Source organism: Haplochromis burtoni, unplaced genomic scaffold, assembly GCF_018398535.1.
Source record: "Haplochromis burtoni strain Fernald_Lab_line unplaced genomic scaffold, NCSU_Asbu1 Contig_766, whole genome shotgun sequence".
Lineage (NCBI taxonomy): Eukaryota > Metazoa > Chordata > Actinopteri > Cichliformes > Cichlidae > Haplochromis > Haplochromis burtoni.
In genome coordinates, this window is record NW_024583127.1 from 29,149 (window position 1) to 45,397 (window position 16,249).

The 16,249-nt window shown below is 40.5% G+C and overlaps 1 protein-coding gene across 2 annotated transcripts in view; it reads left to right on the plus strand.

Moving 5' to 3' along the window:
• Positions 1-13,223, plus strand: part of LOC102303335 (protein mono-ADP-ribosyltransferase PARP14) — a gene marked incomplete at its 5' end in the record, with an annotated part of 33,074 nt that extends 19,851 nt beyond the window's left edge. Inside the window, 12 exon segments of one of the 2 annotated variants that reach the window (XM_042215575.1) lie at positions 1,492-1,713; positions 2,107-2,203; positions 2,681-2,830; positions 2,928-2,990; positions 5,484-5,666; positions 6,015-6,218; positions 6,831-6,955; positions 7,810-8,045; positions 8,127-8,395; positions 8,577-8,722; positions 9,535-9,709; positions 12,772-13,223. In XM_042215575.1, coding sequence (XP_042071509.1) covers positions 1,492-1,713; positions 2,107-2,203; positions 2,681-2,830; positions 2,928-2,990; positions 5,484-5,666; positions 6,015-6,218; positions 6,831-6,955; positions 7,810-8,045; positions 8,127-8,395; positions 8,577-8,722; positions 9,535-9,709; positions 12,772-13,055 — 2,154 coding nt within the window. 2 annotated transcript variants of the gene reach the window in all.
• Between the last annotated feature and the right edge of the window lie 3,026 nt (positions 13,224-16,249).

Sequence of the window (16,249 nt, forward strand, 5' to 3'; positions counted from 1 at the left end):
AGGTCTCTGTGCAGTGGCTGAAGTCTGTGGTGTAGAGGGTGAAGAGGAAGGGGGAGAGGACAGTCCCCTGTGGTGCCCCTGTGTTGCTGATCACCTTGTCAGACACACACTGTGGGAGACGTACATATTGTGGTCCAGATGGGTGTAGATACGATTAAGCAGGGAGATGATATTTAAAGGTGTTACGTTCCCCTAAAAGGGTCCAGGCGGTGAGGGGGAAGTAACAAAAAGTGTCCGGGTCGGAAAAAGAAGAAAAAGGCAAAAGCGTTCAATTAAAGAGTTTTATTAAAGTTTCTATTGATAGGTCAACTAAAAGAGACGGACAAGCTGCTATCACCATTTAAAGAAACAAAACAAAACTCAAGCATCGGTCAGTAAACTGAAAAGTAAGTCAAACAGACATTAGTAACCAAACCCACTCTCCACTGAGCAAGCAATCACAGCATACAGCTCACTAGCCGCATATAGTGATGTGTCCTGTGTGTCGGGTAATCTCGGGGGAGTTTTTGTGAAGCGCGTATCGAGGCTCGCTTTGATTACGTATGCAGTGACGTTCGAGGCCTCGCGGGCAGTCCGTACCACGTGACTGATTCAGGAACTGGCTCGTCGGTTTGCGCCAGATTTGAAATAAAATGGGCAGCAAAACACAGCTGATTCCCCATCACACTGTGTTGTGGAATTGGATTACGTACGTGCTACGTAGCTACTTGAGCATTTCTTCTTCGATGGAACCAGCAAGAGATGTTTTTTATCTCATCTCTCCTAATAAAGTATGCACACAGTAATAAATGTCACGAATGATAAACACCATGATATAAATAAATCAACAACACTACAGATCCTATAATCTGATTTCTGTCTTTTAGTTTATTAAAAAGTGAAGCATCACACACTAGTTTGTGTCATTATCCAGATGTACATAAGCATGATTACACAGTTACACAATCATGCCAAAACTCTGTCCTGATAGTTTCCACTTTCTCGTTTGTATCAGACATCCTGAGACAATATTCGGGATAAATAACCATGAAAACAATTTACTTATTCAGTTTAGAGGTTTACACGTCACATCATTATAATCACAGAGCCTGTTTCACTTGAATCGTCCACTTGATGGCGCAGTAGAACAAAGGAATCACCACAATGCTTCGAACCATGAGTCGACCGGTTGGATGGAAGCTTCAGTTCATCACGAGGCTTCATCTCACCATCACTAGCTGCAACCACCAACATGGCTCTCTGGCCCAGAGCTCACCTTTCCCTGGGCTTAAACACCTGTAATTGCTGATGTGAATCAGCTGTACAAAAGAAAAAGGTGGCACCTAGTGGCACCAAAAAGTAAATTCAGCCACGGTAGCATGTGATGGAAACATGTTCTCCATCATCTTGAAGTGATTAAAATTCTTAAAAAAAAACAACAACATATGCACCATACTGTTTATGACCCGTCACTGAAGTCCAGCCTCACGTCCTCTGTCTTATCTCTGTCAGGAGTTAACGTCCATCATCAGATACTGTCTGGTGGAGGCTGAGAAACGTCAGATGACATCGTTGTCCTTCCCAGCCATCGGGACAGGAAACCTGAGCTTCCCCAGAGCCCTGGTGTCCAAACTCCTGCTGAGAGAGATCCGCTCGTACAGCAGCAGCAGAAACCCTCGCTGTCTGAGAGAGGTGGTCATCGTCGTTCACCCCAGTGACAGCCAAACCGTGGATGTGAGTTTGTGACTCTGATAGGAGCTGTTTAAGTGCTTATCATGTTCTGACAGTGAGCACTAGAGACGAGCAAACCCACCCTGTTAGTGAGTGAAAGCACAGAGTAACACACAGTACATACTGTTTATCACATGAAACGGGTACGAGAAGGATGAGAAGGTTTAATTAACTCAGCCTGCAAATATAGCAACAGGAAGCAATAAGAACTAGAAACAGACAAAACCAGACTATATCAAATAGTTACTTTTAGAATTTTGTTGTCTTAAAATCTAATTACAACTGCTGTGAGGTTTAAAATGATGTAATGTGTGAACATAAGTCTAACTCTTAACTTATAAATTCATTGAGCTGCAGTTATAGCAGTAACATCTAAGTTATATTGTTGTTGGTCAGTGTTTCACCAGAGAGTTCACCGGTCAGAGGAACGTCCAGCATGATTTTAATGAGCCACCAGTTCAACAGCCTGTCAGCCAATCACAACACTCCTCAGGTAAGAAGTCCTTTTAAACTTTACAATGAGTGATTATTTAATATTAAACCACTATATGATGATTTAATAGAGTTTAGTTAGGTCATAGAAACATGATGGCAGTCACAGTTTTATAAGAACAACCCTGATACGACCATCAGTAACAACTCGTGTCTTTATGATGTAAACAGACGATGGGTTAAGGTTGTGCAACAGGTGTCGCTTTTTAGCTTTATGTTAAAAACATTATGAGCCGGACTCAGATGGCCAGTGGTATGAGACAGAAGAGGGGAAAATTATTTCTAACCACTAAACCCCATCAATTCTGTTCAGTTGAAAATTCTTGTTTTAACACATTTAAGACAAATCAGCTGAGCTATTTAATTAGTGATTAGAAAAGGCCTCGTTATTTACAGATAAGGATCTTAGTCACTGGTGTTATTTCGAGCCTCCAGATAAAATCGCAGGTCTAAAATCATCTGCGTGTGCTTGTTTCAGCCACTTTTGGCCCAGTCTTGTCCACCTCCCTCGGTGTGTACCAGATGCAGATGGGTCAGCTCGCCTTAGAGGTGTCGTCAGGTGACATCACCAAAGAGACCAGTGATGTCATTGTCAACTCGTCCAATCAGACCTTTAACCTTAAAGCAGGTGAGTGTTTCTGAGTGCTAAAAACACAAAGTCTGTATTTAACTGTAGAAAGTCAGAGTACCGTCTGACTTACTGCTCTCCTCTTATCTTTTCTCAGGAGTGTCAAAGGCGATCTTGGACGGCGCTGGAATAACAGTGGAGCGAGAGTGTGCGCAGTTCGGTGTGTGCCTACAATTTCGTTGTACATGTACACTGATGATGAAGGTCTATTCTACTCTATTCTATTCTACATGGAACGGCACACTTGACTCCCTTTTCAGCATCACCAGGCAGTTAAAACTGAAAATTTATTAATTTCAAAACCCTGAAGTCTGTTTCAGTTTATTCACAAATCAAACGTAAAGTAGATATTTGTGAAATAGGTTCCCTGAAAACTGTCCAGAGCTCATAAACAGATGATATACAGGAAATACATCATTCCCAACATACACTGTACGTACAATGCCAACCTAAATCACTAAATAAATAATACAAATCCAATGGATCTAGACAGTCGTACACGAAAATAGTTGTGTGAATTTAAGTATGAACTTTAAATATTGCGCTATGTTTAAAGTTCAAAGCTATATTTACTACACAGGGTTCAGAATCAAACATGTTTTAGTAGCAGTTTATTAAATTCCTGTTAAAGATAGTTGTTGATGACAGTGGTTAACATTTATAAAGTGTTTCGAAGCTCATTCCATATTGTCCTAACACAAACTCGTACATTTACGTTTGCATTTCTTTCCACTCAAAAAAACCACCTGAAAAACCTGAAAAAAGAGCATGGCCTTGTAAATGCAGTTTATATTGGCACTCGGGAGGAGTAATAGCCCTAGGAAGGTTGTCTCCTTTGGAGATAAACTGGTCAAAACTATTTGCAAGATTTTCATCATTTAATCAATTCTGGCACAATTTCTTGCTCAACTGTTTTTAGGTGTTAAATCCTCCCAATTCTTTCGATCTTTGGGCTGAAGGAAGGACACTACTCGGTGTATAAATGCTCAATCAACAATCTTTTATTCCATACAATTCAACACTTTATGAGCACAAACCATCCGGATGGGGAGCCATGCATGAAGAGGGTCACAGCAAGTCTCAAACTGGTGGAGGGTTACTCAAACTCTCCTAGCCTCTAGTGGCCCCCACCTAGTCGTAAAAACCTAAACATTCACATTCTCTCTAACTCCCAGCGAGCCTGACTTATGGCCTTGGCTCCCTGTTTTGTCTGCCTGGGGTGGGGGTGATGTGCTCTCTGTCTCCTCCACTATCAGAAAAAGCAAAGTCAGCAAAGTCCTGACTCTCCGAAAACAGTATTTTCTATAACTCAGCAGTATAATGCATCATAAACAATATCATTCATTCAATCAGCAGTCTAATGTAACACAAATCAGTTTAATAACTGTAATAGTTTTCACCTTCTTCTAATTCAGGAGAATCCTGCAAACTAAAACTACATAATAGTTTCACAATCTTTAATTAGGGGTCTAACATGGCATTAGATAATATTATAATCCCACAGAGGAAGCACAGGTTTGTATGTTTCTATTGACTTACACTTGGTGTCACCTTATTTCTGTATTTTATATATAATTCTTTGTTTCCATCACTGAATTTTAATATAACATTTATAAAGTATGTTCTTTTTTAAACTAAATTTTAATACCTGAGTAAGCCATTTTTTATTTATTTTTAAAATGACTTCAGGTATGGTGGAGTTTGTGGACAGTGGTTAGCACTGTTGCCTCACAGCAAGAAGGTCCTGAGTTCGATTCCACCATCAGGCCGAGTCTTGCTGTGTGGAGTTTGCATGTTCTCCCCGTGTTTGCGTGGGTTCTCCCTGGGTACTCCGGCCCCCTCCCACAGTCCAAAGGCATGCAGTTAGTGGGGTTAATTGATTCATCTAAATTGCCCATAGGCGTGAATGGTTGTCTGTCTCTGTGTGTTGGCCCTGCGACAGACTGGCGACCTGTCCAGGGTGTACCCGCCTCTCGCCCTATGACAGCTGGGATAGGCTCCAGCACCTTCCGCGCCCCTGAAAAGTATAAGCGGTAGAGGATGAAGTTTATTGAGTGAGTTATTTAATCAATTAAAGCATTAAATTTTGCATCTGGTTCTTTGCAACTAAATACTGAAACTCATGATCGATATATGTTTTTTCAGTTTTCATCCTTGTCCCTTGTATACAGAGATTTATCCAGAGTCTCTGAATCTTTTGGTGATATTATGTACTGTAGATGATAAGACACTTAACCGCTTTGCAATTTTGCATTTACTGAAACATTTCCACAGTTTGTACAGCTACTCACACAGAAACATGTGCAAGTAGCCTGCAGGAGGTCATTTTGACAGTGCTCCTCTTCTTCCTCACACAAGGGCGCATATACCAGTCCTGTTGCTGGGTTGATGCACTTCTACAGCCCTGTCCAGCTGTGTTTGGCCCATCGCTTAGACTAACAATCAATATCGATCAATATCTTTACTGTAAAGTCACTACCTTGCTGTTACTACCTTTTACCAAATTTCAGGTTCCGATGTGAAAAATAGAATTTCAGAATTATGGATCAGATTGGAATACTTTTTAAAATATTTCAAACGTGTAACGCTTTGGACTGGAAAATACCAATTCTGCCACACTGTGTTATAAGCCTCATGTGCTTCCTCTCTGCAGTGAGTTCCATGGCTCAGCCTCCTGCAATGATCCTGACATCAGCCGGGCAGCTGCCCAGCAGGAACATCATGCACGTCATCGGCCAGAACGACCCTGCAAACATTAAAAACACGGTTTACTCAGTGCTGAAGTTCTGCGAGGAGAACAAGTTCAGCTCTGTGGCCTTCCCAGCCCTGGGAACAGGTCTGTACATATTATTTATGGTATTCACTGATTTGCTGTGCAGCAGTGTGCAGAGGTCATTACTGCATGAGGAACTGTGACAAAGGTCCCATCAGAGTTTGTGTCACACCAAATTAATATTAAGCTGAAACACGCCAACTAACCAGATCCCTTCTACAGAGTCTTTGAGATCTTAGGTTACACCAAAACCATCAGTTTGTTGGTTTTGTCCAACTCTTTCATCTTCGAGCTGTAATGAATGTTGCAGCCAGATGTGAGATTGTTGCTCTGTTGAGTTTCACAAAGTGTACTCTTCATCCTCTTTCCATCCTTTCATCATCACCATCATCATCCTCGTCTGCCTGTCAGGTCAGGGAGGGGCCAGCCCTTCAGAGGTGGCTGAGGCCATGGTGGATGCAGTGGTGGAGTTTGTGAGGAAGAAACAGCCGAGGTTTGTTCAGAGTGTGAAGATCCTGATCTTCCAGACGGCCATGCTGAACGATTTCCACATGAGCATGAAGAAGAGACAGGGAGAGACGGTGGAGGAGAGGAGTGTCTTTGGCAAATTCAAAGGTATGTCGCTGTTGTTTGGTAGGGAAACCCAACTGTAGATGGGAAATTGTTTACTTATCCATTTCATTTTAATCATGGTGGCTTAAAAAGTACCAGTAAATTTCTCCTAAAAGACAATGTTTGCTCTTTTATTGACCAAAATCAAAAAGGCATTTCAGAATAACTTGAACTATCTGAACATCTCTGTGGTTTGATCCTGAAGATGTAAGTCTCTCTTGATGTGTTTTTAACATGTTTTTTAATTTCCCTCCTGGTCATTGTGGTGAAGGCAGTGGTGCATTTGATAGGCAGTGTTCTTTTAAAAAAGCAGTAATAATGTTAATGAAACTGTAAAATGTCTTTGTGTAAGGATCTGCTTTCTATGTTTTTTGTAATTGGGGTTTTAGTACGGGCAGAACTTGAATTTGAATGCTTTTTAAAACTGAATTTGAATGAGCCCAAGTTAAAATTCAGTGTATTGGTTTGAAAATGATCATCACTAAATTGAAAATAAAGAAATCATTAAAAGGCCAGAATTACCCTGACATTCATGCTCACAATGAGTGTTTGGAAACTTCTGATCATAACATAAAATGTTGTCAGATGGATTCACGTTGGATATTATTGTTTCAGCATCAGTCCGCCAGTTCATGTCAGGTCTGGTATCCGGGTCGGCTCAGTCCAGCTCTGTTGACTTAGTTCTGGAGAGGGAAGAGTTTGAGCCCACAGTGTTTCAGCTGTGTGCCGACGACAACAAGGTACGCATTTATTCATTTATTTTTTATTCCAATAATATTTAATTTTTTGCACACACATGGATGGATAGAAAACAAGCAAACAATCAAACATATCCTGCCTATTGTAGCAAGGCAATCTGGATCGAGCAACGTGCCCAAAGTCAAACTGCAAATCTTTGTGCTAATCAGAGAACAAAACAAATCAAAGCCTGTGTGGTCTAAAACAGAAGACGGCTCCCCTCAGCTGTAGCTCCCACAAGCTTTGGTGAAAAAATAAACCTAAGAAAATGTTAAATGTTTCAGGCATAACCTTCCCTTTAAGTAGCTAACCTGATGGGTAATGTATTCTGTGCCAACGGTTGAATGTTGTGGCGAAGACAGGGACCGCCTCTCTCTCTGCAGTGTGTGTGCGAGTGAGAGTAACATCTGCAGTACGAAGTTCACAGCGAGTGAGAAGAAGAAAAGTATGCTTATAGTAGCAGCTGCTGCAGCCAAAAGAGAGTCGAACAGGCCCAGCTGTGAGCGAAATGTTAGGATTCAGCTGATCACTGTGTTTACCGCCTCCAGAGGAATAATGTTCTGCTGGTGCAACTTTCCGACGCCTCTCTCCACTTTGCTATAAGTTGACCCAGACCAGACAGCTGGTTAGCAGCTACGAGGCAAGTTGAAGTTAAATAAATAAATTCTCTCTCCAGACTGGAACGACATTGCTCACAGACAAATCTGGCTGCTGTCAGAGAGCCTGTGTAGAATTACTGGACAGACTGATGCACATTAAATGTTTCCAGAACACTGAATAAATCTATTTCTGTGAGTTTAAGAAAATGTGTCGATGCCTGTAACTAAAATGTACCACGATTTCTCCAACCCTGCAGGCTCTGAGTCAGGCCAAGAAAAGGATTAATGACCTGATTCTGGCTGAGCAGGCACAGAAAACCATCTCTGACCCCTGCATTAGTCAGCTGTCACAGGCTGACATGGAGGAGCTGAAGGCTCTGCAGAGGAAACTGACGGTCAGCATCCGTCTGGACAAAGGAGCAGAAGACCAGGACCCCGAGATCCACCTGGAGGGTCTGACCAGAGACGTGTTCACTGCTGAGTCTGCACTTAGGTCAGCAAACAGAGACGTGAATGTTTTTCAAGAATGTTCAGTGCAAGGTCCTAACTGCTTTTTCTATTTGATGACCATCAGGGACATCATCCGGAAAGTGGAGAGGGCGGAGAACTCAAAGAGACAGGCTTTGTTAGTGAGCAGTCTGGTAGAATGGCAGTATCCAGGCCGCAGTGGCTCAATGGTGCCGTTTGATATTTACACCAACCTCAAACTGGAGGAGGCGCTAGAGAAGAAACAAAAGGTGAAGATCAAGATCAACAATGAAACGTACACCGCTGATCCAGGACTTAGAAAAGCAAATTCAGCAAAGAAGCCTCCTATGGAGCTCTTTCGGAAAGAGGTGAAGGGTGAGTCATCTAGGCACTTTGTCTTTTATGGAGGTTTTACCTCAGAAAAAATAAGCTGAAAACAGAAGAGGTGATCAGTCTGTAGCCACCGCATTTTACATCTTCCACTGAAACTCTAATCACAGCATGTTGTATATATGCACTGTTAGTTTGAACTGAGCTCTTCCAATGATTTTTACAGATGACACTGCTCTGCCTCTGCCTTCTTGTTGGGAGGACATGAAAGGAGACCTTGTGAAGTTGTTTGCTCTGACTCCAGGAGCTCAGGAATACAACAACGTGGAGCAGGAACTGACAAAGAATCGACTTCATGTTAACATCATCAGTGTATGTTCAGCCACAAATACACGGAGCAGACTGTATGACTGTGACGGTTAAAAAAATTGACTAGTAAAAGTCTCCATAGTAAACGAATGTTTTACATATGCTGTACATAAAAGATGGATGAAGTCACCATGGAATCACCCACTGGTGTGAGGTTAAAGCTTTGGTTTTAGCTTCACCATTTATAACTGGATTAATAACAAGTATGATTCAGTGCAGAGAGGTCTGTTAACACATGTTGAGTGAGAAAGATGACTGGAAAGGAAAAACTCAATGCATCATGGGAATCATTGAGTCCACAGTGAAATCCTATAATTTCCCTGTGGCCCAAAACTGGAGCTCTGTTAGAATAATTAACAGAACTTCAGCCATATTATTTGTGAGATAATAGGACAATGCTCCAAAAGGCTCCAACGGCACACACATAAATCAAACAAGTAAGTTATATAAAAGTTCCTCCTCATCCCCAAAGTTGGTATGAAGGCAGTGATTATCTTTAGAGACCAAAACATAACCATAACGTATGTATTTGTGCTATAAAGTTTGGACATTTAAAATGGGAGTCTATGGGGACTGAAACTGCTGGAGCCAGCCTCAGCACACCTCTTTCATATGGATGAAATCTTTCAAAGTTCATCTATGTACAAAGAGAGCCAGGTGGAGGTTTCTGCTAGTAAAAAGGAGTAAGGAAGAAATGTTTTCATGATTGAGCAAAAAAGATAAATATCTATATACACACATCATTAGACAAAATAAGCAGAGGTAAGAAGGTAAGAACTATGTGAAGTAATAATGTGTTTGGATTGTGTTGGCAGATTGAACGGGTCCAAAATCCAACACTGTGGCAGAACTACCAGATCCTGAAGAAGCAAATGGAGGCAAAGAATAAACATAAAAACAACGAAAAGCTTCTTTTTCATGGCACCAGGGCTAAATCTGTCGATCTCATCAACGACAAAGGCTTCAACCGCAGCTACGCAGGAACAAACGGTACCTGAACACTCATACACGGCACATTTATAGAACAGTAATATCAATTACAGACGCCATAATATCCTTACCAAATATGTAACAAATAATGTGTGCAAACAGAAACAATAATATAAAATGTAAACTTTTCATTCAGTCAGTTTGTTATTGCAGAAAATTCTGCTGTTAATGTGTGAAATGATGGAATATTGACACTACTGACAACACGATTGGGAGATATCAAAGATATCAAAGTCCATATATTCAGTATTACATGTAATTACATGTTATTATTGTGAACATAAAATCAGCAAATCTTTCATAAGATTTCGTTAGATTGGTAGATGGTTGCTAGGTAACATGAAGACATCATATCTATTACTAGTAGAATAATATTGACTGCTAACTTTGAACACCTGCTTGTGTAGGAGAAAAATAGAAAACAAAAAAACAGAGGTTTGTGTGTTGCAGTAAAATATAAGGAGGCCTATAAGGTCAAACACTGCAAGTAAAAACAAAACAAAACACAACAGCAGTTGAATGAAACACAAATGAATTTTAATAGAACAAAGTGAAAAGAAATCAACTCTTAATTGACAGAGGAAGTGTTTTTGGGGTGGCAATAATGTGACGGACCAGCTGCAGAAGTGACAGAACCCAATACGTGAGAATCACTGAAGGCTCTGCCTCCCATTCTACTTTTAAATACTCTAGGAACAACAAGTAGGCCTGCAGAGCGAGAGCGAAGTGCTCTAATAGGGTGATATGGTACTACAAGGTCATTAAGATAAGATGGGGCCTGATTATTTAAGACCTTGTATGTGAGGAGCAGGATTTTGAATTCTGGATTTAACAGGAAGCCAAAACAGGAGAAATCTGCTCTCTCTTTCTAGTCCCTGTCAGGACTCTTGCTGCAGCATTTTGGATCAGCTGAAGGCTTTTCAGGGAGTTTTTAGGACATCCTGATAATAATGAATTACAGTCGTCCAGCCTGGAAGTAATAAATGCATGAACTAGTTTTCAGCGTCACTCTGAGACAGGATATTTCTAACTTTAGAGATGTTGCACAAATGGAAGAAAGCAGTCTTACATATTTGTTTAATATGTGCGTTGAAGGACATGTCCTGGTCAAAAATGACTCCAAGGTTCCTCACAGTGTTACTGGAGGCCAAGGTAATGCCATCCAGAGTAAGAATCTGGTTAGATACCATATTTCTAAGATTTTCAGGGCCGAGTACAATAACCTCAGTTTGATCTGAATTAAGAAGCAGAAAGTTAGCGGCCATCCAGGTCTTTATGTCTTTAAGACATTCCTGCAGTTTAACTCATTGGTGTGTGTTATCTGGCTTCATGGACGGATAGAGCTGGGTGTCATGTGCATAGCAGTGTAAATGTATGCTATGTCTTCTAATGATGCTGCCTAAGGGAAGCATGTATAATGTAAACAGAATTGGTCCTAGCACTGAACCCTGTGGAACTCCATAATTAACCTCAGTGTGTGAAGAGGACTCTCCATTTACATGCACAAACTGGAGTCTATTAGATAGATATGATACAAACCACTGCAGTGCAGTACCTGTAATACCTACAGCATGTTCTAATCGCTCTAATAGGATATTATGGTCGACAGTATCGAACGCTGCACTGAGGTCTAGCAGGACAAGCACAGAGATGAGTCCACTGTCAGAGGCCATAAGAAGATCATTTGTAACCTTCACTAAAGCTGTTTCTGTGCTGAGCTCTGAAACCTGACTGAAACTCTTCAAATAAACCTCTGCAGATGATCTGTTAGCTGTTTGACAACTACTCTTTCAAGGATGTTTGATATAAAGGAAGGTTGGAGATTGGCCTATAATTAGCTAAGACTGCTGGGTCTGGAGATGCTTTTTGAGTAAAGGTTTAACTACAGCCAGCTTGAAGGCCTGTGGTACATAGCCGATCATTAGAGATAGGTTGATCATATTTAAGATCGAAGAATTAATTAATGGCAGGACTTCTTTGAGCAGTTTTGTAGGAATGGGGCCTAAAAGACACGTTGATGGTTTGGAGGAAGTAATTATTGAAGTTAACTCAGAAAGATCAATTGGAGAAAAAGAGTCTAACTTAACATCAATGGTACTAAGAGTAGCTGTAGATAATATTACATCTGTGGGATGATTACTAGTAATTTTTTCTCTAATGATAAAAATGTTATTTGTGAAGAAGTTCATGAAGTCATTACTAGTTAACGTTAAAGGGATGGTTGGCTCAAAAGAGCTCTGACTTTTTGTCAGCCTGGCTACAGTGCTGAAGAGAAACCTGGGGTTGTTCTTATTTACTTCAATCAGTGATGAATAGTAAGATGTTCTGGCTTTGCGGAGGGCTTTCTTATAAAGCAGCAAACTATTTCTCCAGGCTAAATGATGATTTGATAAATTCGTGACATGCCATGAATCATATTTCTGGAGATGCATGTTTGCTATTAGCCGTTTACTGTTTCCTTGTCACTTCAACGACTCTTCCATTATGTTAAACAAAAACACTCGCGTTGTATTTCTGTTTCTGTTTATTTTCCTTGTAATTTCTTCCACTGCTGCTCAGGTATAGCTTGAGTCAGTGAGAGACATTTTCTGCTGTCTTGTCTTTTGCTGGCTCAACCCTGTAGGCCAGACAGATGTTCCTCAGCAGTTATTATGCTGATTTCCATGTTTTATTTTTTGGCATGTTTTATTTAGATTATTTACAGTCAGTAGTTTATTAATCAATGGATGACACTTTCACTGGTTGTTGGAGAAATAAAACATCCCGTGTTTCACGACAGATTTTCAAATTGCTCAGTCGGATCTATCTACATATTCTTTAGAAGAACAGGCACAAACCTTTTTTTTACCAACATTTAGGGCGGATGTTCCCGGCTACACCTGGGCTACCAGAAAAAGCCACAGCTTGTTTTTACCCTCCACCTACAAACTGATAGTTAAATACTCTAATGACATACATGATACATATCTGACAGAGACCACAGCTGTGGAGCAGCGTTCACTTAAAAAAAAACTTTTGTCGACCATCCTTGACTAAATCTTTTTATTTATTCGCTCTGTCAGTAGGTGCAGCAATCGGCAAAGGTTCTTACTTTGCTGTGAACCCAAACTATTCAGCACAAGGCTACGCCAGCCCTGACGCCAGTGGACACAAGCGCATGTACCAGGCCAAGGTTCTTGTTGGAGACTACACCCAAGGAAACAGTGGCATGATCACCCCTCCAGCCAAATCTGGGAGCGCTTCAGACCTGTATGACAGCGTCACAGATAACATGTCGAATCCAACCATGTTTGTGGTCTTCAATGATATCCAGGCTTACCCAGAATACCTTATAACATTTACATGAGCTGCCACCACTGTGCAACATTTCTGAGAAAAAAATAATTATGTTTGTTCTGACTGTTCATTCTTTAAAATTACAAATTATATATAATAGTGTAAGTCTGTTTTCATTTGCTGCTTTAAATATATTGAAGCACATTTTAAAGGAAGATTAAACTAACGCTGAAATAAATTCTCTTCTCTGTTATTTCTTTAATGTGAACAATAATCGGAGAATCGTAAAAGTAAACTCCAGTTTAAATTGTCTCCTGCTGCCATTCCCATTCCCTTCAGGTCACCCAGGGTGTCGCTATGATTAGTCACATATCTAGAAAACTTTGGTGTAGCTGTAACTCACGTCACTTGGTAAACTTACTCACTCAATCACTTCTGGTTGTCACGGGGAATGAGGGACCCGGGTGTGGAGCTTCTGAAGGAACAGACAGTGCTTTTATTTACAGTGAAAAAGGAAGGGTGACAAAGAGTCCAATGTTCAAGTAGTCCTCCGTGTGAGTGAGTTTCCCATTTCCCAATTGTGTGTGGTACTGTGTCTGTGTCTTCTCCCCTAGTGAGCCAGCATTCAATTCCTCTCCAGCTGAGCCTCCCGTCTCTATCCTAGGAGAAATTAATACAAAAAGTTAAGTCTTCTCTTCAGCAGGTCAGTCTCTACTTAGCTCGATGCCAGCAATTACTACCAGGCTCGGTACAATACTCCCACGCTGACTGTCGCCCAGCACCGCCGTTAAATAGGCCATACAATATGAAGGATGATTAGGAACAGCTGGGCACGGAAAAGGGCTTTTCGGCCCTTTTGCTCTCCCTTTTTGTCACTGATGTGTTGGCTGCCTTAGTCTGTGATCGCCTAACGCTCCTATCTATTCGATCCTCTATGATGGGTCTGGATACCTCATCCTCCTGCGACGGTATTTTCCATCCTCCGCTGCCGGTGTCAGGATCTTCGTCAGGCGTCACCAGTGGTACCTTTCTGGATCTACACAAATCACGGAGGAGGAGAGGAAAAAGAGCAGGTAGCCAGGTGAAGCTTAGACTGTTCTGGAAGCGGAGTCTAGCTGGTAAGGGGCGGCAAGCATTTCTGGTCACCTGTGCTCAGACAGTTTCTATGAAGGGGAACTTTTCTTCCATGTCCTTGCTTGAACGTAACGGGCCTGGACCTATGAGACTGTTCATCCAGACTCCCCGGTTGCTTGACCTTCATTCCCCTTGGTGAGTGGAATTAATGAGCATCGCAGATCAAACCCCTTAGTTTCTACATCCCCTAAATTGTGCCACTTCTCTTTGGGTGTTAAAGGTTGCTGACCCCTGCTCTAAATGTTGTTGGCGCATTTCAGGAGCACGCTGTTAATAAAGTTACACAATTGCATAGTGAATTCACGATTATTATTATTATATTTACAAAATACGACAGGTTTTTTTTCTTGGTCGTATCATTTTATTTTGTTGTATTTATCCACAACACCTTAAAGGCCGGTCCGTGAAAATATTGTCTGACATTAAACTGGTCCGTGGCACAAAAAAGGGTTAGGGAACGCTGATCTAATAGATTCCAATTTGTTCATGTAAATGGAGAGTCCTCTTCAAACACTAAGGCTAATTGTGGAGTTCCACAGGGTTCAGTGCTAGGACCTATTCTGTTTACATTACACATGCTTCCCTTAGGCCAGGGTTCTGCAACCTTTAACACCCAAAGAGCCACTTGGACCTGGTTTCCATGCAAAAGAAAACACTGGGAGCCGCAAATACTTTTTGACATCTAAAATGAAGATAACACTGTATATATTGTTTTTACCTTTATGCTTTGTATGAACTACTAAGGTGTGTTGCTTATGAAATCCATGAAGTGCTACAGAGAAAATTACATTTTATTTATTTAATTAACACATTTTGAACTCTTAAAGAAATATAACAAAAGGAAAGACACCCAGCTGAACTAAAAGGATCCAGCAAACAGCGGCTGTGAGCCGCCAGCCTCATATCGCCTTTGTGCTTTTAGAGCCTTGACCTGACTTTTAAAAAATAATTGGAAAAAAAGCTCTATGCTGCTGAAAAAAATAGATATTTGCACAAATCTGCTTAAATATGTATTTTACCTGGTTAATGTGTGCAGCGCCGCTGCATGTCAAAAAAGAGCATGTCAGACCTGCAGGTATCAAGCTGTGATGTTCTCCTTTATGGTGGACAGAAATTATGTTTTTAGAGTGGCACAAATAATTTGTTTGATTCATTAAACATGTTTGTGGTTGTTACAGTAAAAAATATAATGAAAAGATAACTGTAAATTCAGACATGTGAGGTTGTGCTGATGATACCAAACAAGACAAAGTAAATAGTTTTTAAAGGTGAAATGTGGAGGAAACATCAAAAGTAGTTAAAATGGCCGATTATACCCTGGACCCCAGAGGGTTAAACATTTTTTTTAAAGTAACGCAATGGTTACTTTTCAAGTAATTAATTACTTTTAGAATCTTGTAACTCAGTTAGTAACTCAGTTACTTTTTTCAAGAAAGTAACTATAATAAATTACTTTTTGAAAGTAACTTGCCCCAAACTGCTCTTTTGTTTCCTCTTTTAAAATTTGTTTCAAATGTATGCAAGGCTTGTAGAAGGTTACTTTTATTCAGAGACAGCAGTGTGTAGTTAATGGACAATTCAGCTTATTTGTATGCGTAGCATCTTTGTGTTCAAGTATGTCTTGTATATGTTGTAAATTTTAGCACAGTCTGGATGACAAATGACATTTTACAGTTATTGAAATGATTCATGGTAAACTCTTTTTTTTAAGAGAACTCAATCAATATCCATGTTATATCTGTGCAATACCTGCAAATAAATTATCAGACCACATTTAGCTGGTAAATGTGTGATCTACTCATGTAAAGGGAAGATGACCTTTACAAGAGCTACACTGCTTATGGAATGAAATCATGTTTGTCTGGTTTCTGGTTGCTTACAAAGGAGGAGGCCACTTAAAACCAAAAGTGGAATTTGGTTCAGGAGAGATTGTCTCAGTACATCATCACTCTCAACAATACATCAATTTCTATGAGTATAAATAGTATAAATTTTCTCTGCCTGTGAATTAGTGATGGTAAATTTGATTCTTTTTACTGAATAGAGTTTTAATGAGTCACTCACCAAAGTGAATCGGTTTTTTTGAGTCATTTGATTCACTGAGTCAGTTGACCAGAGAGTGCAAAAAAT